We start from the raw sequence: 23,349 nt of genomic DNA, 5'->3' as shown, positions 1-23,349 counted from the left end.
TAACTATTATGAAAATGGGCGACATATCCGCGGTTGGGATTAAGCGGGAACTAACACAGAAATAGCAAAGGTGATGAAACCACACAGAGCTCTCACGCTGAATATATAACTGGAACGCTTCAAGCACCAGAGTGAGTACTCTATACAATAGACGGTCTTCGGCTGTAGCAAGAGCTTCCGGTCCGTTACCGCGGTAACACTTAATAACAACACTACCTAACACAAACCTGGAGACGGACTGGAGAATCGCTACACTGGCCTGCGATAAATTCAGTGCATTTTCTAGACGGAAAAAAAGTAATTTTGGTGAAAATAAATCCATAGGAAGAGGCTTTTTCCTTCTTGGTAACAATGAGTCAACGGCAGATCATTCAAGGTGAGACTCGTTAGCCAATGTGAAATATTCAAGGCAAATTCAACGAAAACGTCAACTTTGTTTCCCTGTTTGTTTTTGCTTTGTAGTTTTTGAGCAGTATCAGAAATCAAGAATGCAGTTTGTGCAAACAGTTGCTGACCTGGCATCCAGGCAGCAAAACATAGAAATCCTCCAAAATGCTGGTAAGAAATTCAAATAATAGAATAGAATAGAATTACTTTATTGATCCCAAACTGGGAAATTGTGGAATACGTCTACGTCAGCAATGGCTGCTATTTCCAGTAGTTGTTTAGCCTACTCCCCCCTTCCCTCTCCTCCTGTGCTGCAGGTGTGATGTCACTGCTGCGCCCCCTGATGCTGGATGTGGTCCCCAGCGTCCAGCAGACGGCAGCTCTGGCTTTGGGCCGCCTGGCAGACCACAGTGATGACCTGGCTGAGGCTGTGGTGAAGGAAGACATCCTGCCTCACCTGGTCCACTCCCTGGCCTCACAGAACGTCAGTATCTCATCCTTTGACCATATACATGCTCGTTTACCACAGACAGGTTTTTTCATCTTCAGCCTGTAGATGCTGGTGTGTGTGTCTACAGGGTTACAGCTTCTGACAGACAGACAGACAGACAGACAGACAGACAGAGACAGACAGACAGACATTGTCACCCTGCAGGACCCAAGGGTCACCCCTCTTGACTGTGAGAGTGTGTTTTGGGCTAACTTGGCAGTTTGCCTGGGGGGCTACTTGAATACCTAAAAGCCCTTTACCATCTCTTAGCCCACTCACAGGCTCAGAGAGGAGGATGACAAGGCTCAGTTCTTGTTATTAATCAGAAGAGTCATGATCAAATTCTAATGTGACCCTATTAAGCTTTCATTTGTAAACATTTTATGTAACATAAGCCAGCGCTTTCAATTAAAGTGTATGAAGGCTAAAATATGAAGATCAAAACGATGCTGATTTCAGAGGTGGTAAGCAGCTGGCTCCATCAAAACCAGTGTGTACGCGGAATATGTAAAGGCCCCAGGGTCTTTCTTTAAAGCTCCACATAAAAATATTTTTTATCTTGTAATTTTGATATAAAATACTGTGTTCAAAGGAAAAGTATTGATTACTGTATTCAAGTGTGTAATAAATTAACACATACACCATAAGGTTGAGGGACCCCAAACATGGAGGAATTTAAGTCTACAAAACACGAGGGTTAAAAAGTAGGCTACACCTGGAAACTCTAGGATACATGAGATGATTAAAATAATTGACTCATTTAAGAAAACACATGGGTAAATAAAATGTTTGCTTTGAAATCACAGAACAATATGGCCTGTATCTCAATTCTTAAAAACAGTGTGTGTGTGTGTGTGTGTGTGTGTGTGTGTTTTTTTTTCTTCCACAGAGGTTCTACAAGAAGACAGCAGCGTTTGTGCTGCGTGCAGTTGCCAAACACTCACCCCAGCTGGCCCAGTCTGTGGTGGCCTCTGGGGGGGTGGATGCCCTGGTTCTCTGCCTGGAAGAGTTTGACCCTGGGGTGAAGGAGGCCGCTGCTTGGGCCCTGGGTTACATCGCACGACACAACGCATGTTAGACACACTGACACTTCCGGTTTTCTTTGATTCCCTCTGCCTTTTTTGTTGTTGTTGCTTTATTGGTTGTCAGAAACTTCATAGTCTAGATGCTTAAAATACCATTCTTTGTCATGTTTGTCACCCTGCAGCGTTGTCTCAGTCAGTTGTGGATGCGGGCGCTGTCCCTCTGCTGGTGCTTTGTCTTCTGGAGCCCGAGGTGGCCCTCAAACGCATCGCAGCCTCCACCCTCAGTGACATCTGCAAACACACACCAGAGCTGGCTCAGACTGTGGTGGAGAGTGGAGCCATCGCTCACCTCGCACAGATGATCCTCAGCCCAGATGCCAAGCTGAAGGTAGGCCAGCTCAGAGGACAGAAGCTGGGTTTATTTTAGATATTCAATTAAAGTAACTCTTTTTCCTCACTTTGAGAAAAAAGTGAAATATTTACAAGTATACTTAAAAAAACATGATAACCAAGTGCTCTTTATTGCTTTTATAATTGATGACAATCTTTTTCTTATTAATACAATTATGAATCTTTTACTCTGCACGGTCTTTTCCTGTCAAATTAAGTTACTGTTTTATAATCAAATAATAATTCATCATTAAAACAATTTTCTTTAGTAAAGAGGAGCTTTTTGAACTTCTCTCACTTTTTTTCAAAAATGACTGAAGAAGCAAACTAACTCATTTTTCAAATCATTTATCTCATGTTTTTATCCTCTTGATCTTTTTCACTCCATCTTTGGAGCTCTTGTACTTCATTCACCATTTAATTGGGAAATTGTTTCAGGGAATTTGACATCTTTGTCTCTAATCTTCTTGAAGATACCCGATGACTTAAAGTATTTATTTGAATTTTTAGGGAAGATTCTTTGTCATAGTTATTGATTTGTAATTTTGTGTCTGTATTTTTGTTTGCATTGTGTACATATCAATAAGACAGGAATCAACATTTTGGATATGGATTTCAGATTATATGTGTAAAAAAATAAAAGCTGCCAAACTGGTCGACAAAAATTCAGTCGACATTTTCGAAACTCAACAGAATTATGAAGAATCCAAAGGGTGTCTTTTTCATTCTAAACATTAGCTGTAGGTAGGTTTCTTAACTTTTAAAGTTATTTTATTGCATCATAAAATATGTCAGGAGCAAAACCAACAGTTTCACTTCGTAGTAAAGAACAGTAACAATTCAAATAGCTGCTGGCTGTATGAAGGTTAATTCACTAATCCACCTGTCTGTGTTTCCCTGCAGAGGCAGGTGTTCTCGGCCCTCAGTCAGATCAGTAAACACTCCGTCAGTCTGGCAGAGATGGTGATTGAGGCGGAGATCTTCCCCGCTGCCATGGTCTGCCTCAGAGACCAGGATGAGTATGTAAAGAAGAACATCAGCACCCTGATGAGGGAGGTGGTCAAACACACCCCAGAGGTATACTGCTGCAAACGCAAACACACACACACACACACACACACACACACACACACACACACACACACACACACACACACACACACACACACACACACACACACACACACACACACACACACACACACACACACACACACACACACACACACACTGATTCAAAGTTATGTAAATACATGCATGTTTTCAGCTCTCCCAGGTGATTGTGAATTATGGTGGCATGGCAGCAGTGATAGACTATCTGGGCAATTGCCATGGAAACCTACGATTGCCCGGGATCATGATGCTGGGATATGTGGCAGTTCACAGTGAGAACCTCGCCATGGCTGTCATTCTCTCCAAGGTGTGTGTGTGTGTGTGTGTGTGTGTGTATCTTTCCTCTAATGTCCCTCAACCAGTCATGTGACAGTTACACCCACCACTTAAATCAGAGGGATTCTTCAGCTCCAGTATGTAGGTCACATTTACTGAACTGGTCCTGTTGTGCTGTGTGTCCTCCTGTCCTGAAGGGGGTGCCACAGCTGTCCCTTTGTCTGTCTGAGGAGCCCGAACACCACGTCAAGGCGGCCACAGTCTGGTCAATCGGTCAGATTGGTCGTCACACCCCTGAGCACGCCAAGGCGGTGGCCACTGCTAACCTGCTCCCCAAACTGCTGCAGCTGTACATGGATGCTGGCAGCTCAGAGGACCTGCAGGCCAAAGTGAGGGCGGCTACAGTGCAGCTTGATAAAAGTGCATTAAAAACCATTTTATTAGAGCAGGCTCATAACACATGTAACAACTGAAGTGAAACAGAAACAGTTTGCTCATCTTTTACTTCCTGAAAAGAAGTGATGCATTCTAGTTTCTGCTGTCTTATCACATTTTTTAGATCAGTGTAAACCAACAGTAAACACATACGTCTTTAATTTCCTTTTACAAAATACAAACAGCTAGTAATTGAAGTAAGTCTAAAGAGTATTTATAGCTGGCATTAAAAAAAGGAAAAGAAAGCTCTTCTTAAGTCATACATTAGAGCGTATTCATTTTTGGTATAAAATCTTGATGTAAAGATAGCTTAGAAAAGTTTTTTTTAGAGAAAGGGAAGGTGATTTATTGAATGTTTATTTGTATAGGGACACGTGTGGAACAAGTCAACTGATGCCACACATATAGCATTTATAGCCTGAGCTCATTTGCAACGCCCGTCCCTGGATGGGCCTTTAAAATACATCAAAATTCAACAACAGATTCCCAAAACAGAACCAGACGAGCACCGCAATGAAGACAGAACGATGTGAATGTAATGCGATTTGTGCCCCTCAGAGTAAAAAGGCTCTGAAGAGCATCTTGCAGAAGTGCACCTACCTGCCAGGACTGGAGCCGCTCCTTTACGACGCTCCAAGCGACATCCTCAAACATGTCGTCTGCCAGTTCAGCAAGGTAAGGGGTGCAAGTCCACTACCTGAATCACCGGTCTGCATTTCAGAATCTCTAAACCGATGTTCATATCTATATCTTTCTTCTTCTTTAAGGTGCTGCCTCATGACAGTAAAGCGCGCCGTCTGTTCGTGACCAGTGGCGGGCTGAAGAAGGTGCAGGAGATCGAGGCTGAGCCCGGATCTGTTCTGCAGGAGCACATCAACGCCATCAACAGCTGCTTCCCCGAGGAGATAGTCAGGTGTGTTCATCACACACTCACACACACACACACACACTCACCCACACACACACTAGAGAACATACTTTGTTGACATCATAACTCTGTGCTTTGAACACCATCTGAAATGTAAACAGTAATTGAGTGACTGATCTGCTCACATCACTGTAGAGACAGTAGTTATTTCAGAGCTGCTTGCTGATCCATCAGCAGGCTTTTAGCTGCCACTGTTATGCTTCTTAATGAAATCTTTAGTCAAATCTGTACAGTAACAACCATTAACCTTTTAATCTTAAAAAACGGTAGGGCTTGTTTTCAGATTATTAAATAGTAAAATGCCTAAACAATAAACGTGAGCCTTTGTAAATAACAATACAACGAAAGAGAAAAATACACCAAGGTAAAACAAATAAAAAATGATACATACAATTGGGGTTATGTACAGTAAAAAATAAATAATTAAGCAGCATATTCATTATCAATGTTCAAATAGACAAAAATCCTGATTACATGAAATATATTGACAGTGTGTGTGTTTGTGTGTTTGCAGGTACTACTCCCCTGGATACTCAGAGGTCTTGTTGGAGCGGTTAGAGAACTACCAACCAGCCTGACATCAGCTCACATTAAACATCCTGTTTAAATGTTAAGATGTACTGTGCACGTGTCCTAACAGTGAAATACGCTGAGTCATAATAGGCGTTGTATATTTAGGCTATTATTGTTTTTGGTCAACATTTTTCAATTTATATTCCTGTTGGTAGGGAGCGCTCCTGCAGCTTTTAGTGGGATGGACACATGCTGTGTTTTGATACTATAAATATGAAATAAAGGCCAACAAGGTGGAGAACGTATCAGATCATACAGTCTGAAACAATGTGACGCTTCAGGAAAACTACTATGAGGAGGTCAAGGCCAGGATCAGGACATACGACTGGAGGTAGAGGAAACGAGTGTTTTGCTGGAGAACACTTAACCAGCCTGTTTAAGAGCAGCCCTCTTCACTGAGGAGTATTAATTATTCACACACATTTTAATCACCATAAATAAAACGAGGAGAAACTGTGTAGGCTTCATGGGATCACATCCGTCTATCTCCGCCTTCACTGTGTTTGCAGGGTTCGGAGTGCCCCCTGGTGGCTGTCGCGCCTCACTGCAGTTCAGTTGTGTAGTGTGTGTTTGAGTGTGTGTATGCATGTGTGTGTGTGTGAGCAGCTGCAGCGCACATGGCGAGCCGCTCTTTGTTTATTGTCTGCTGGTTTGTCTCTGCTTGTTCTCCACATTGTACTGACGGTGCAAATGAGCCCAACGAGCCTCCGCCTCTCACCGCAGCAGAGAGCGCAACATGGTCTGGCTGCAGCTGCCACCTCCCCCTCCTCACTTTATAGATCTGATCTTATATCCATACTACCATTCATAATGCAGCAACAAGACTCGGGTCTTGCTGGGTTAGGCTACACGATTCCCCCCCCTCCTCTTGAACCCGTTTTAAAAGCAGAGTGGGTTAAATTTCATCATCAACAAATACATTAAAAAGCCTATAGATCATCATCTGATAGAAACGAAGACATTTAAAGACTGTGATCACCCCTTTTCCGTCATTAAATTAAATAAATAATGTAGCATAATAAGGATTAATAAACAGTCTGCACTTAAATAAATCACACCGGATAGCCTACTGTATTAATTCGGTTTGCGGTTTAGGGAATCGTAAGATTTAAATATAAAATGAACTGAAAAACAAGTCCGTGTTTTTTTTTTTTTACCCTCAATAACCTGTTTTAAAATGTAAGATTCCCTTTGTGTAGCGATTTACCAAAGAGGAAAAACTGCTTTGATTTTAATTTCAATGCTATATGAAGACAGGCCAGCTGCCTTTTTTTTTATCTTAAAACATTTAAAGTTGAATTGACAGGACTCATTTTTAGTGCAGGTCTTAAAACTGATCATTGGGATGAGTAGGAGCGTGGGTCGTGATTTGAGAGTTTAAAGATCACTGTTTTCGCTCGCTGAATCGTCTATCTCTCGGATCAAAATATGACCTACTGCATAAGGCTACACTAATAAAAAAGGAGTTGCCTATATAATACGAACAAGCAAGACTAGGGTTTAAAAAAATACAGATGAAAAAAATCAGCCTGATTTTAATTTGAAAGTGATTTTTTTTTCAGTCTAAGTAATTCAAGTGTGTTATCTCAAAGTGGATGAAAAGGGGGTTTATTATCCTGCTTGTTTAGTGTTTGGGATTTCCCATCAAAGAAAAGTGCAGCCACACAACTCTCCCTAACGCACGAGTCTGTTTAAGGCTATTTGATCATTTAAAATGTGAGAATGATAGGAAGTGCATATTAGCGATTGATTAAAGTGATTTTATATCAGACTCACAGTAAACATTTCTTTTGTTGCGGCGGCACAGTTGCAGATTTATTCCCAAAGCGAGACTCCCCCTGGTAATAACTAACGGTTATATAACAGGTTGCATGTCGCTTATCTGAAAAAACAAAAAATAAATTAGCTTTAGTTAAAAGGCAAGATTAAATATTTTGTACAATTATTTAAATCTGGATTTTTTCATCAATTGTTTTCTAAATTAAATTAAATTAAATTCTTACTTCAAATATTGGTCGACATATTTTGGGCTATTGTTTTCCTGGGAATTGATGGACGAGGTTAGAAAAATCAGTAACTAATTGTCTTTCTTTCTTTTTTTGTGTGTAGCCTGCAATAAAAAAAAAAACAATCAAGTAACACCGAGCTCTCCTTCTTCAGCTTTTGGTACTAAAATCTTATTTTCTTATCTTCCATAACAGAGCTTATGAACCAAACATGGTCAAGTCAAATTGAGTGGGCCTACCTGTGTAGAGCAAACACAGAAAAACAAAGATTTGAACATGCAGTAGAACCGTGAACAGAGAGAGAAAAAAATCTTCCGGCAGCCTTAGAGTTCAGCAGAACAAGTGCTTTAATTGTTTTGAGTGACGCTTATGGAATGGAGTGTATTATTATTATCATCATCAGTAAATGTGAAGACCAATACACATACATCAACATTTTGGCCTCTCTGCCACTGAAAGGGAACTCCCATCAACCATTGTCAGACAGCTACACGCACGCACGCACACACACACACACGCACACGCACACACGCACGCACGCACGCACACTCACTTTAACCAATGCATTAGTCTTTTAGAAGAGGTCTTAAAGACAATTATATATATACAGTATATTATATATATATAATTTTTTTTGTTGTGACATTGATATATTGATGTTTTTAAATTTATTTTGAGGCCAAATTCTTTTGTCCCCATCTCGGCAGACCTTGCATTGCTTCTGGTTATTTGCATTTTTAATCCAACTTTCCCTTAACACTTGAAAAAGCAAACAAACACACTTTTTGACATGTTCACAAATCAGCAATGCATACCACGCTCCATCTCCCATTACATGTTAAAAAAAAACAAACACCAAAACAAATTCAGTTTCAAACAGACACGTTTTACACATTACACAATGTTCTTCAAGCTCATGTGGGGTAAGTTCTGACTGCTGAAAGACGCTTTTGGCAAGTTAACGGTGGCCGCATGTTGAAGTGGCTCATTCATGAGAGAAGTCCCCAAAGCGAGGACGTATTCACTTTGAAGGTACATCTGCAGGGCGTGTGTGTTATTATTTTCATTCATTTGCATCTGTTAAAGTCTGGTATCATTATAGCCCTTCCTCACATGAGACCCAGAGTTAATATTTCCCAAAACAGAACACAGGAAAACTCTGTCTCCCAGCATGCACTGCTCTGTTTTCTACTTGTTTATGCTTCAGCCTCCAGGGCCCAACAGAGCAAAGAATACTGGAAGATGTTTTCTTTATGACACATCTTATGTACAGTTTGAGCTATATGACAACAGAAACAAAACATCCGATTAATAGTGAAGAACACAGAAATATCAAATAACCACTGACTCAGGATGATCTATCAGCTGAAAAACCTCCCTGATAACACGCAGGCAGTCTGGGCAGGACAAACAAAGATGGAAGCAAGAGAACAAAAACGTGTTGCAGAAATGAATAGGAGCTGTACACTGAAGTGAAATTTTGGGACAAAACAATGAAAAATCAAGTCACATTCCTGAAATGTGATTGCGCCTTTGGGAGTTTGGTTAATATGATAAAGATGCTGACAGACTCCTGAGGTGGAGGGGGAAGCACGTCGAAACACAATCACGTTCCACGATCCACTTCACACACACACACACACACACGCACACGCACGCACGTTCTTTATAAAGGCAGGACCAGCGTGAAGGAACAAGGGATTAATATCAGCAGACGAAAAAAGGACGCCTGCACACACGGAATAGTCAGATTTATGGATTTTGACTTGACAGAATTGAAGCTCATCAACCATATTTAAATTTAAGACAGCTATTGAACTCTGTTGTCTGTTCATAGTTTTGTTGATGTGTCTGCAGAAATGTAAATAGGGTTGAAGACGCGGGGAGGGGTTGAACAAATAATGCATGTCAAAGTAAACACCCTATTATTAAAATAACCTTTGTTTTAAAAAAAGATTACAAAATATAAAATTAAATAATTTTGGAGTATAAAGGCACACATCTTGCACAGTGTATACAATGAAAAACAGTTATTTAAAGCATGGTAGGGACTAGTTTACGACCGAACAGCTAACAAATCTGGTTAAAGTGTGCGGACACAAAGAACCTGAACAGCTAACAACACACACTTAGAGAGGGAAAAGGAAACGTAGTCCTGTGACATGCATTTTTTTTTTGACTTTTTCTTTTAGGTACATCTATAGTAAGCATAGTATAAATTCAAGCAGTATCATTCTTCATTTACCACAGCACCGTCAGTCGTTTCCAAAGGGTGGCTCCTTGTTTAAATACAACTACATTTCATGACTAAAATCCAATGTAAAAATATAAATGTGAATATAATCTGAAGATTTGAAACAAACACATCGTGATGGAAGCTTTCGAATGGGTTAGAATAGTCAACGAGGACGACTTGACTTGTTTTAGTTGGTTATCCAGAAGTGATACACAACATCACACGCACAACAACGTTTCTCACTTACATACACGTATATTGCATTTCCCTTGTTAAGACCATATCGACTAATTGGGATCGTATTTGTAACATTTGGTTCCTTTTCCTCTTGTGCAAAATAGACAAAAAAAAACTCAGAAAAAAAAAAGAAAAAAAAAAAGATAATCACATCAATGCATAAAACGGCCAAATTCAAACACAGATAAACCACCGTTTAAAAAATGTCAACAATAACAACACGACGAACACAATGAATAAGAGACTCACAGCGGAGGTTAGAGAAGAGAACGATGCCGATCGTGTTAATGACTTTATAACACGGAGCTTTTCTTCCCGGCCTCCCTCCTCCCCCCTTTTCCTTCTCCCCTCTTTATGAACACTGACACGCACGTCACTCGCCATCATTGGGTGTGTGATGGTATGACGCTGGAGGTAAACAGTCTTCTGTCTGCCCTGAACGCTCAGTCACACCAAACCCAGCACGACCACAGAGTGCTTCTCGGAAAGGATTGGAAAGGTTAGTTTACAAAAAGCCCTGTGCACAGAACTCATCCACTCTCCTCGTTTAATATTGCAGTAATTTCTTCCAAACCAATCCGAGCGGTAAGAAGCACCCATAGGTGAGAAACAGTGGAGAAGACAGGATTAGATACCCGGCCACTAAAGATGAAATTCTTTCTTTCCTCTATGTTGCAGCGCATGTAACAGAACCAGAGCTCCTAACCTCTACTAACAAATAAAAGTGCAACTTGTTTTGATTTCACTCATAAGGTGCTGATGGCAACAGAAGGTCAAGGGGCTGCTGATGTTTGGATGTGACACCCTTTAACAAAGATATATCAGCAGCCACACAGGACTTCTTTGTGATTTCCTGCCACAGGAACAAAAAACCAAACTAACAATGCCCGACATATGCAGAGTCCCTGCAAGTACACTGACGACTACTGAGGTGCAACTAGTGCTGGAAACGAGCGGTACAATTTACTGCGACAAGTGAACTCATCTCAGTTTTTGTTTGACGAGTCGGTGGCAAGAGGATAACCCAGAAGCTCAATCTAATGACTGTACACGACGGACCAAGAGGGGAAGGGGAGATGTCTAAAGGGTGAGTGACGGCGGGGGAGCTCAAATGGGAAGTTTGGTTTGGCTGAGTACTTGTGTAGCATTTGGATGGGGTTCTGGCAGTTGGCCTATTGGAAGACTGCGTCCTACTTCCTGAATCGAAGCGATTGCATTAGGCGAAGTTCAGCATGAAGGTCCTAATAAGGTCTCGCCTGAGCCTCTTTTTTTTTTATTTTTTAGAGGAACCTCCATGTGTGTCGTAATCTGTACTCCCCGTTCTGCACGCGTCATATCCTCCCCCCTACCTCCCCTTAACATCAAAACAGACTAACACAAACATACAAAAAACAAATAGGGTGCTGGATGTTGTAATAGAGGCGATTAAAAAAGCCATATTCCCACATAAACAAGACAGACAAAAACATATGATGTAAAAAAAAAAAAAAAAAAAAAAAAAAAAGTAATGACTTGAACACTTGCTTTAAACACCCTTATCATCCAATGTAACACATGAACATAACTCAACATGGAGAGGTTAAATGTAAACGAATGATGGGTTTTAGTTTAGCTGCAGAGCGTGGCACCCCGCTAAAGGGGGAGTGACAAACAAGGAGTGAGGGTGACACAAAGCCATCACAGCGCCTGATTCGTTCAGCCTCTGGATGTTTTTTTTTTTACTCTCTTCCCTGCCCTCCTCCCTGCTTGCCCTCCCCCTCTCTCATGTGCCCGTGTGCCTCCTGTCGCTCCTCGAGGCTATGACAGGATAGTGGTGATGAAATCGTAAAATCTCTTCGAGTACTGCTCTGGGTTCACCGTGGAGATCTCTGCTCCGGCCTGTAGAGGGACATACAGAAAACTATCATTCTTCACATGCGGCATATTAGCCAATTCACTTTTTCAATCACTATTTTACTTGTGAATATTATTGAAGTGGTTTTATACACTGCAGCGTACCCCGTGTTTGACAGTCTTGGCGGCGTGGGCAGCTTTCTTCTTGGCGTCGTAATGCTGCAGGATGTCTATGACAGCCATGAAGTACACCTCCTTCCTGGGAGCACCTGTGGTTTAAAACAAATGCACCCTGAATGAGAACCCGTGCGTGCTTACTTTGAGGAACAAAAAATACTTTGAAATGATCAACCAATCAAATGCATTCAAAGTGTAGAATCACCACGTGCCAATCTCCCAATACACTTTGAAATGAAAAGGAAAATAGACGACAGATATCTGGCGAAAGAATGAAAGTATGCAGATTAATGAAATAAAATATTGAAAAATAAACAACTACATTAAAAAAAAAAAAAAAAAAGTGAAGGGACATTTGGACGTACTACTTACCGTACAAATCCAAATAAAATCCCCGATATAAAATCATCAGAGTTTTAGTCATGTTTGATCTAGTTTTTCTATCTGAATATTAAATGTTTAAAACTTTCTTGTATAATGTGAAAAAAGCTCCAATGACTAAGATGGTGAAACGCCATGCAGGGCTTTAAAGGTTAGGAGAAGGATCTTGGAATCAGGAAGATTTTTTTTGACAGCAGCATGACTGATGACTGAAATGAAAACTACAATACCCAGTAGGGGGAGCTCTAACTTCTTTAGTTTGGACTGAGCTGATGAATACGGCCCTTGTGCAGCAGGGGTTGTAGTTTAGAAAGTATTTTAAGGCTGATAAATATAGCGTTTGGCTACTGACTCTCATTGCTTTTGATGGCGTAGACATCAATGCTGGGGTCAAACTCTCCAGGTGACAGGGGCTTGGTGCTGTCCAGGGTGTTACTGGGACTGTCAGGGGGCGTTCCGATGCCCCCTCCGTCACTTTCTCCCTCGTCCTCGGCCTCGTTGTCCTCGCTCTCCACATCTTCCTGCTCGGCCCGCTCCACGTCGTGGATTCCCACCAGCAGACTGTAGTCCATGAGCTTCAGCTGGGCCAGGAACTGAGGGGGGAGGGGGGGGGGAACAGACGGAAGGACAGAAGAGGAAATAAAAGCGAAAGAGGAGACAGGAGGAGTGTGTTTACTGAGGGACCATGTGTATTATAATTATTATAATAAAACAAACTAAGAAAAAAACATAAATAAACAGAAAAAACAGACATAAGGTGTTTTCAACTGAAGTAAACCAGCTTAAACAAAGGATTGGTGTTTAGGGGAGATATGAGATTCCCATTTTACTCAGAGCTCCTGAAATCTGTTTTTCTGAAGCCACACTAAAAAGCTTTGCTCCGCTATATTAATTTTATAAATGACAACATACCAGTTTCTTTCATTTGTAGGTGAATGCAAGTCAAAGATTATTTTTGAACACGTACCTCCACATCTTTCCTGAGCTTCTCCAGGAACATTTTCTTGTTCTCGTCATCAATGTGGATCTTCTGCCCATCATTGATGAAGTCATTGTCCTTGTAGGTGGGCAGCTCCTTGGCCTGCCCATTAGCATCAGAAATTAGCAACCAAATAAACACCACAGAAACGCCAACACAAACCTCAGACAACGGGACTGTAGGCAGAACATCTGGGCAAAAATGTGACATAACTCTGATGCTCAGATCAAATGTTTTTGTTTTACAGGATGAATCACTGTTCATACATATTTATCTAACCATTGCACAAAGCTTAAATGATTGAAGTATTTCACAACTGATTGAGAAATCTTAGATTAAGGTAAAAAAATATAGACAAATGTTTTGATTTACTAGATTTAAAATAGACTCAGTGCAGGGACACCAGGATTGTTGTTCTTCACTTTTTTCCCCAGAATACCTCCATGATTGAATAGACTGTTAGTGTTATTATAAAGGACTAGACGATAGCATACAGCTGTCTAGTTCAAAAAGAACTACGGGGTATTTCAAAATGCATAAAGACAAAGATTATTTCTAATCGTGGACAGTAGTCTCATCCAAAGTGTGTTTAAATGCAACTGCCTGACAAGACAAGCCTGCATGTTGAAATACCAAAATACCAAAATGAGGCTTTGAGCCCGTGGTTTGTTAGATAAGCCTGCGTGATTCCAATGAAGCATATAGAAGTTTTGAGTTGGCTAACAAAGTACAGGCAGTCTGTCCAAACCAAGGCTGGCCTCTCCCCACGCTAAATGCTTTGACTGTGTACACCAGTACATGCAGCATGCTCACAGCAGGGTACAGATCCATCTGATGCACTTCCAAAATGTTTACAGTGTTGCCTCTCAGTACCACCAAACCCATGAAAACGCCATCTTTTAGAGGCAAATTGCACAGAAATTTAGACAGCTTTGAAATGCATCTGCTGGATCCACACACTTAGCGTCAGAAAAAAAAAGGCTGTGGAACTCAGAGCCACGTTGGCACTGGTTCTGCCTCGGCACAGTATCGTTTCCTCATCATTTTGATGACCTATACCTACACGATATATCATAAAAATGTGTCCTTAATTGACGCTTCCCTGAAACCAGACTTCTGTTTGTATTTAATGTAACCCCCTTTTTTTAATCTCTGAAAAGCTTGTAGACTCCATCTATGTGACTGATTCCCACATTATCCAGCCTACAAGCACAGGTATGAAGGAGTGTCCTATTAAAGTGTCTCTCTACTGGGTTTCATTTTTTTCTCAGCCTGTAGGGGGAAGAGGTGTTATATGAGGAGGAACTGACTTTTTAAGTCATTGAGGAAGAAGAGAGCAGGAAATGTGGTAACAGGGTGGCAGCAGCAGATTAGCTACTACAGAGTTTCTATGGCAGCAGGAGAAGAGCAGCAACACAGCAGCGCTCTATAGCATTAGAATGAGCTCAGACAACACACACACACACACACACACACACACACAAACACACACATACATAGAACATCTTAACACAAATAAAGACAGAGGATACATATCACAATGTCGGACTTTTTAACACACATATAAACAGACATAGACCTCAGATTTGAATCAATATGGGATGTATTTGTTAGACTGAGATTAGATGCAACATAAAAAGTAAACAAGGACAACATAAAACTGACTGCAAGGAGTGAACATAACCTGAAACATTTAACAGGCCTGTCATCTTAAATGACACCTCAACTCTTCCACTCATTCATCTTTCTGTACTTTCATTTACAACGGTGTCTTATTGCCATCATGCCACACGTGGTCAGTCGTCTTACAGGTTCATTACATGTCATGCTTTCTCCCAGTCATGCATTGGATGCCATCAGTCGGCCAGTTTATTTAAATGACTGAAAATGAAATGGGTCGGACTTGTCAGTGGGATACTACACCGAGGCAGCAGAAAAACAGAAAGACACCAGAGACAGCGAGTACTTTGTGATGAAACCCGTAAAGCAGTGTGATGGTCAAATGTCTCTCCCCGACTGATACAACTGAACTTGTTTCATTTCTTTCTGCTGCCAAAAAGTTGGAAAAGGGGTGTTGGTGTGACGCTGCCTCTAAAGGATAAAGCTACAGCTAATAGAGATTATCTTCCACAAAAGGGACTTCATGTCAGTGATGCACAGTTTTTTAAATTGTAAGCTCGGAGGTTAAAAATACAATTACAAGGTTTTCAACTATTTTCAAATGTGAAGTGCTTTCTTTTGAAAAACTATTTGATGGAAATTATTAATGCGGAGAGGAAACTATAAAAAAGGTGCTCCTCATTATTTGCACCCACATGATTCTCTAAAATGTTACCTTTAATGGCCAAACCTTTGCAGCCCTTTCAATGACGTTAACATGTCTGAACGCATTGTGGCGTTCATTTGCATGGCTATTATTTCAAGAAAACTGAAGGCGATGTTCCCCCAGGACTACGAACAAACTAAGAACTGCGACACAGTTCATTACAGTATTTACTATGAGATACCTAGAATATGGAGTGCCCTTAAAATGCTACTTATCTCAGATGACTGCGGATATTAAAAATAACTGTCCAGAGTCACTGTTCCTTTGGCATGAATACAGCCTTAGAAAAAAAACCCGACTCATCTCTTTTCCAAGAGTTTCTGCTCATCTTCAGCCAAATACTTTGGATTTCAGAATACAAAGGCTGCAGGACACGGAGCCAGGAATTCTCATCCTTTAAGAGACTAATTCTCTTTATCATGTATGTACAGCTTTAAATTGGAATACAAATCTAAATGGACATTTGTGACAGGCTGAGCTGAGGGTGACTGTAATGGATGAAAAGTGAGTAAAATATGGCCTTTAAATGTGGATCAGCTTGGAGAAGACGAGGGAACGAAAATGCTCGGCTGTGCAAAATGATAATAATCAGATCAAACAATAGAATAAGGTTGGTTTCATAGATCATGCCTGGTATATGAGCCCTGGTTCTCTTACATCTCTTACGTGTTTCATGGCGCAGTAAAAGCGCGTGGCAATCCGCAGTGTTTGCAGCCTTTGCTGAACGTTACCAGATTTGGGCCGCGGGGGCGCGTCCTCTGATGGGGGCGGCTGCTAGAAAAGGGGGAGCGAGGGAGGGACGGTAGGGGTGGAGGATAGGAGAGAAGGAAGGAGAGAGAGGAAGGGAGGAAGGAAGTTGAAAGTAAAGGCAAAGTGTTTAAATGTTACAGAACACAACTGTTGTTGGAGGAGGGTTGTAAAGGGCATCAACGCGGAACGCTCCGTATGACCAGTGAAGGAGATTATAACTCTGATCAGTATTAAACATGGCTGGGTCAGAAGTCTTATCAGTGGCCAACAGCTACTGTACAGTCAACGTCTATTGGTAATTAGTGTCATGATTTCTGAGATCACACCATTTCAGTGCTTTTACTTTCATTAAAAAAGGATTTTAGATCCTGTCTTGAATAATACATTGAACTGTTCATATTAAAGAGTTACATTTCATGTGTGCTTTAATCTAGCCGGCCTAGCCTGATATTATGACTGTGTCCTTGTAGGGAAAGCAAGCAGCTAGGCTGAGCTACATAACGCTTGGCTGAGGAGGAGCTGGAGCTATGAAGCGCAAGGGAGCAACTGTAAACTCGTTTATTTTATCTGTACTTTGCAAAACATCTATTCAGGTGTGGTACTATCTGTAGGGGCTTACAACTACTGGAGGGCCGCCTACTAATATAATATCCAGGTGGTTCACAGTACTCAGCCATTCTGACACATCACAGCCATGTGCCCCCACTGGAGATGCCAGCCAGTGCTGGCATGAGGAGAAAGAGGAGAGTGAACAAAAACAACAGAACATCTTTAGCAGATACATACTGAGCAGAGACCCAGGGGAGACATGTGGCATTCAACAAACCAAGAACCAGTCGCTAATAACATACAAACACTACCTCTGTATTTACAAGGTCAAATATCACACACTGTGATCACATGAATCCTCTACACAGTGTGTCAGCATCCTGAATGGGTCATGGACAGATACAGTTCAGATAAATCAACTAGTATGATCTGATGAGCTGAAATGAGACCAACCTAGCTCCTTTGAAGATAGAGGAAGAAATGTGTCACAGATCGTCTGCTCGTAAAAGTGCTGTACATTCAAATGTGTCGATGTATTTTTGCTGAAACACTGAAATGGCAGCGGTAATATAATTTCATGGAAAGAAAAATACATGTCAAATGTGGGTAGAACAGAACATGTCCACAATGTGCAACAGAATGAGGCTGGTGTTCATACACATCGAAATGTGCAAAATAATTCAACTTCAAAAAAAGATGCAGAAAAACATTATATACCATGCAGACGCATGCATGAAAGGGAGCGCTCATGCAGTCGGGAGAACTTTGCCGTGCTTGATGTTTGTGTGTGTGTGAAGCAGTTTTTTTTTTTTTTTTTAACACATACACACTGTACCTTCTGAACAAATCATTTTAGACATTCATTTGACAAAATGCACCATCGTTTTTACTGGCAACTGCAATGTTTGTGAAACTAGCTAACAACACCTAACCACTGGTGAGAATTTGCTGAAATGTAGAGTTGACTTAACCTGCATAAGAATGATTTAAAGGAAACACACAAATTCACAGCCACCCTTGAAGTGGGTAACTGCAGGTGGATTTAAGTCTTAGTGTGGGTGTTTCATGTCGAGAAAACAGCATGTCTCTTGTCAGCTTCTTGTCTTTGATGTCTGAGTCTAAGTCGTGTCTTTGAGGCCTGCAGTAAGTCGAGTGTGAACGTTTGTGTATAAAAGTTTGTGTGATCATGTCATGAATAGAAGATGTATTACTCTGTCAGGTTAACTGTATTAGCTGAATTTGAATGGAATATAGAAATGGCCAAGAGACAACACTTTGAATAAGTCTGAAGTTTAACAGTTAGATCAGTGTTGTACAATAACATCTCCATCGATGTTAAGCCTGACAAAAATAGATCCTGATGCTTCTTAATCTTTACTGCTAGACCGCAAATGGTGTCTCACACACACAACCGAGGCTGCGGACAAAAGGAGGTCGCACAGTAGTCCCACATGTGTTAAATCCTCCGCTGCTTTTTTTTTTCACCCATCTGTTTTAACCCCAATAACGTTTTTTGTTTCTTCTTCCATTTAAAGGAGGCTAAATTTAGTTTGGGGATTCCCTGAAATCTACCATGCCTCACTGCACGGTGCCTCACCATTAAGCCCCTGTAAAACCCAGTGGAAAGTTCAAACCCTTCAGGGTCAAAGCAGTGATACACTCACTTTTTTCATGGTCAGACAAACCTTGGAGCAATGTGTGGAGACGTGCAATGCATAAAAAATCACTTTGGACAACAGTCCCCTTCCAATAATGCTGAGCCGACAGGCCAAACCAACAGTACCCTTAAGGCACAGTGTTCAAGGACACTGTAAGCAATTTCCATCACTTTAAAGTCAAAGCCTTGTGTCCATTAAAAATACATTATTTATACTGTATCGAGTGAAATGCCCATTCTAAATGTTCACTTAGACAAGTAGAGCATTGAACCATCAGGTCCTTTGCAACATGAATGATATATTTATTTACGACAGCTGACTCTGTCCAAGCAGCCGAGAGCCAAAAGAGCCAGTCTCACATGAGCAGCGACAACATCAATCAACTCACACAGCTAAAACACACAACACCCAGTCAGACACACAGCTATACAGAAAACACACCAAAGAACATCTCAAAATCATGAGACATCTGACTGAATACAACTCAAAACCAACAAATTCAAAGACATCCACACACACCCCCACACCCACACCCACACATACGCACCTCTCAATCTTTCACACACAGACAGCAAGCAGGGGAACTGATGGAACAGCAGAAGCGAGGTTAGAGGGGATGAAGCAAATTAAAGAGACACAAAAGGCGTGCAGGGGCTGGAGAGGGAATGGGGTGATGAAGTAGGTGCTAACTGAAGGAGATGGATATGTGTTACTGTCATCTTCACCCAAAGAAAAACAAAAAAGGGGTTGTGTTCGTTGGGATTCTGGGGTGATGACAGTAAGCTGAGAACTGTTTAAAGAGGTGTTGGTTATTGAAACCACAGGTAACACAGTTTGTTTTATCTCTCTGATCAATGATTGTCCATATAGCTTTTAATGTAATCTAAAACCAAAAAAGAAGTTTCATTATGAGACATCAGTATCTATCTGATGTATGATAACTGTGTAAGTTTTGAGTTTCTGATCACTTATTAATAACCCTTCTTTCTGAAATGAAATTGACACCAGAATCGAGAGCTGTGCGGCGCGTCAGTGCTATGGAAGTGTCCATCTGTTCAATCCACACCGACTCTGACCTCCCCCGTCACACAACCAGCTGTCCTTTCAGCAGCGCAGCTTCTGATGTGCTGAAACGATGGCAGTGTGTTTAATGGATAAAAATGATGTTTTAGAAAGCTATGTGAAAGGTAAAAACAAAATGTGTTGTGATAGTCTGTACTAAGTTTTAGTTTTATCCACCACATATAGAGAGAGGGATCTTGATGTTCCGTGCTATTTCCCTACACTTAAACAATTCAAGTTGTTTGTGTTTTTATGTTCAACTATGCAGTGTTGGTGGGATTGATACAGCTGTAGTACATTAGTTTTGAAAGACAGCTGGTGGACCAACAGCTTAATTACTCTAAAGACGCTTTATTTTAAGATGTGTCTAACTGTACCGTGTACTTTTGATGCATCTGTTGAATTCGCTTTTGATTTGTAACACTCTAATGTTAAAGAGTTGATATAATGGTGTTCATTTTCTCTGTAGGTGTACAGTAAAGGACAAGAAGTCCTGCCTGTGCTAAACTTTAAACGTGTGCACGAATGTATAACAGCTGATCCTGGCTCACAAAAGGTGACTGTACCTTCTCCTTGTCGCTAGCCTCTCTTGCCACAGTGGATCCCTGGAGACAAAAAAGATAGAAATCACTCTCTATAATCCAGTTGTTACTCAAAAGCACTGAAATGTCTTTTTACATACTCTACTTCCTACAGATACTCAAAACCCTTATGCATGCCTGAACACAAGAGCTCACCCTATTAGGGAAGCAAGGCACCAGGCTTAAAAAAAAAGAGCTCTTTCCCGATGGATGATGCCTGTTATGTCAAACATGGAACTCTACCTTGTGTTACCAACTTTGGGTATATTAACAAATGACAAAAAAATGTACTTGCACACAAAATGTATCAAATATTCAAACAATAGTCCAGCCTTTGTGCAGGTAAAGAGTGTAGATGTAGTTTATATCTAATAACTTCCCCCTTCCCCTCTTACCTTAAGATCATATTTTTTGAAGACGGAGAGACGATGAGAGAAGACATTGCGTGTAACAATCATGTAGGTCTCATCTCCATCTACGGTGAGCCGGTACATCCCTAGAAACTGGGGCAGCAGCGTGTTCCCATGGCACTCCACAATGAACTACCAAAAGAGAGCAAGGAACATCAATTGAATGGCCCTTTATAGACGCAATGTACGTTAACTAACTGTCTTGAAATAGAGACACAGGGAATAAGATTTTTAAAAAAAGGTTTCGAGAACATAGCATAATCCCTATAATCATAACGAGGAGGCTCTAACATGGGAAAGAGTATGAGCATCTCTGACACTTTCTAAAAATCAGATCCAAATCAATAGATAGGACAAAGGTTATAAAACTTCATCCCTTGTGTATGTCATTGAGAAGATGTAATGCAAGTAGACAAGAAGGGTTCAGATTTAAATATATATTACTCATGTTGTTTTCATGTGGTCCCATCATGAACAGGCTGCTTTAGAGAATGAGAGAGAGAGTGTCTCTTCTAGCCTGAGCTCTCCCTCAGAGTTGTGTGTTTGCCTCAGTAGACTCTGAATGCAGTAAAATCTTTCTGAGGTCATTTGAGTCGACCAAAGACAAATAATTGTAGTATGTCTCCTATGAAGAATGAATGCTTGAATTGAGATATCTCATTGTGAGACGGGCTGTTGACACCTGGTGGTATTTCTTCAGAATGTTGTGCATCTCGGCCACATCCTCGCTGCTGATGGTCTTGATGACGTAGCGTTTGTCGCAGGAGGTATGGAAGCGAGCTCCGCTGCGCCCCTGGGCCTCACTGTTCAAAGGAGCACTGCGCGTCAGAGAATTCTGCAAATACAGAGAAAAGAATAAACTTTGAAATCGGGATGTACACAATGTCAAATGATCAGCTTAGCTTATCAACTTGTTTTTGTTAACCTTGCCATCATAAAGCCAAAATAAAGTTTTCATTAGTTGTACAGTGTTTTAAATCCAAAGGCTCTACTTGCACGTCCTGACCAAGTAAATTAAGAAATGGTCCAGGTTGATAAAATTAAACTCTAATCTGCTCACACATCAACTTCAGAACTAAAGTGTGCAAACCAACAACTAAAACTAAAAAATGTTTTTTTTTAATAAAATATATAGTTTGTCTCACTAAATACAGAAAATAGTTTATTCAGCTATGAGTGAGAATCAATACTGATATTGTCGTGACAATCAGTGGGGCTGAAACATAGTTTTTCTCACATAAGTTTGATATAGCTGCTTTCTAATGTGTGTGAATACAGAATTCCTTCATCGACCTTCTTGTTGTGACCAACCTCTCTCTTTCCAGTCTAAACATGTGGGGTTCTGACCCCTGCGTCTGCTGCCTGTCCAAACCTACACACAGACACAAACAGCTGCTGCCCAGACTTTGGAGCTCAAAAGTAACATGATCCAACACCCCTGGCTCAATGCCTCATTCTACAAGAATTCCTCATGTCCTCTAACCTTAGTTCCCTCTCTGCTCGTCAATCCAGACCATCGACTGCTTATAATGTGAAGTGAGGACCAACCTTAAGTGGTTGCTCAAAACAGCGGTTAAGCAGCACGTTCTTGTGTTTAATATTGGTTTCAGAATTTAGTTTAGAGCTTGGACCCTAAGGGGTCTTCTTCAATTCAGGTCCTGGTGTTACAATGAAGTGCTGTGTGTCAGAGGCTGAACATGTTTAAGAGGCCCTTTGCCTGAGGCTCTCATAGATGAAAGCTTTCAAAGTAATATCTTAATGTTTTTGTTTCTGTCATTTTTTCCACAACGTATTTATTATTATGTGTGGAAAAACGTTAATCTGTTTTGCACTTCAGCTACCCACCACAAACTTAATTGAATATAGCCAGCATTGCTCATTAAAACTAATGGTTACTGCTGCATGTCATCAATAGAGCAGGGCTGCAGCTGGTGCTACCCAGTACCCACTGGCTGTGATGAGGATTATTACCAAAGTAATTAGAAATAATGCCAACAGGCTGGTTTCAAAGCAAGAACAAAAAGAAAATGTTAAAAATCAGTTAACCCTTTTGACCACAACGTAACTGGTGCCTTATGTAGGAAAGTAACTTAATGTTGAGAATGTCACAACATTCCTTTTCTCTGGCCAATGTCTTAACACCCCGCCTGCCCACTCACTGCAGCCAGCCGAACCCTAATATAAACATGCAAGAAGGACAGCTGCAGTGAGCTAGGACACAATGACCCCCAAATACTGCCAACTCATGGCCTGCTCTGGGATAAGGGATTTATGGAGGAAGAGTGGAAACTAAAGGAAGAGGTGGAGCAGGCTCAAACTAAAGGAAGAAAGGAGAAAGAGCAACAGAAAACATTTGACTTGTGAAAAAGTTTGACATGATTCAATGTTCTTATAGTCCTAGATGGTTATATTTTTCAAATACACAAGATTCATGCAGCTGCATTAAAGGAAAATGTATCGCTTGCAGCTCATCTAACTGTAGCTGTTCACACTTATTAAGAACTAAAAAGTTGACATATTAAACCCAGAAGGGATTGTGATGGTGCT

General features: G+C 40.9%; 2 protein-coding genes across 4 annotated transcripts in view; one reads left to right on the top strand and one right to left on the bottom strand.

The window, feature by feature from the left end:
• Window positions 1-204: 204 nt before the first annotated feature.
• Window positions 205-5,658, top strand: spag6 (sperm associated antigen 6). The gene is made up of 11 exons (XM_061064898.1): window positions 205-376; window positions 463-558; window positions 705-871; window positions 1,767-1,950; window positions 2,085-2,290; window positions 3,196-3,369; window positions 3,560-3,712; window positions 3,879-4,070; window positions 4,675-4,791; window positions 4,884-5,029; window positions 5,559-5,658. Exons 1-11 carry the CDS (start codon window positions 352-354, stop codon window positions 5,620-5,622), a joined length of 1,524 nt encoding a protein of 507 aa, XP_060920881.1. The 5' UTR covers window positions 205-351; the 3' UTR covers window positions 5,623-5,658.
• Window positions 5,659-7,952: 2,294 nt separating this feature from the next.
• Window positions 7,953-23,349, bottom strand: part of pip4k2aa (phosphatidylinositol-5-phosphate 4-kinase, type II, alpha a) — a 30,280-nt gene continuing 14,883 nt past the window's right edge. Inside the window, exons 5-12 of one of the 3 annotated variants that reach the window (XM_061065011.1) lie at window positions 21,485-21,637; window positions 20,788-20,934; window positions 20,378-20,416; window positions 16,450-16,566; window positions 13,455-13,568; window positions 12,840-13,080; window positions 12,095-12,198; window positions 7,953-11,974 (exon numbers count right to left, since the gene is read on the bottom strand). In XM_061065011.1, the coding sequence (XP_060920994.1) occupies window positions 11,894-11,974; window positions 12,095-12,198; window positions 12,840-13,080; window positions 13,455-13,568; window positions 16,450-16,566; window positions 20,378-20,416; window positions 20,788-20,934; window positions 21,485-21,637 (996 nt within the window). In that variant the 3' untranslated portion in view covers window positions 7,953-11,893. The remainder of the gene's footprint in view (window positions 11,975-12,094; window positions 12,199-12,839; window positions 13,081-13,454; window positions 13,569-16,449; window positions 16,567-20,377; window positions 20,417-20,787; window positions 20,935-21,484; window positions 21,638-23,349) is intronic. The other 2 variants (XM_061065012.1, XM_061065013.1) reach the window with 2 other exon arrangements.

The sequence above is a fragment of the Labrus mixtus genome, chromosome 19 (genome assembly GCF_963584025.1).
Source record: "Labrus mixtus chromosome 19, fLabMix1.1, whole genome shotgun sequence".
NCBI lineage: Eukaryota > Metazoa > Chordata > Actinopteri > Labriformes > Labridae > Labrus > Labrus mixtus.
This window is presented reverse-complemented; position numbering and strand designations above follow the sequence as displayed.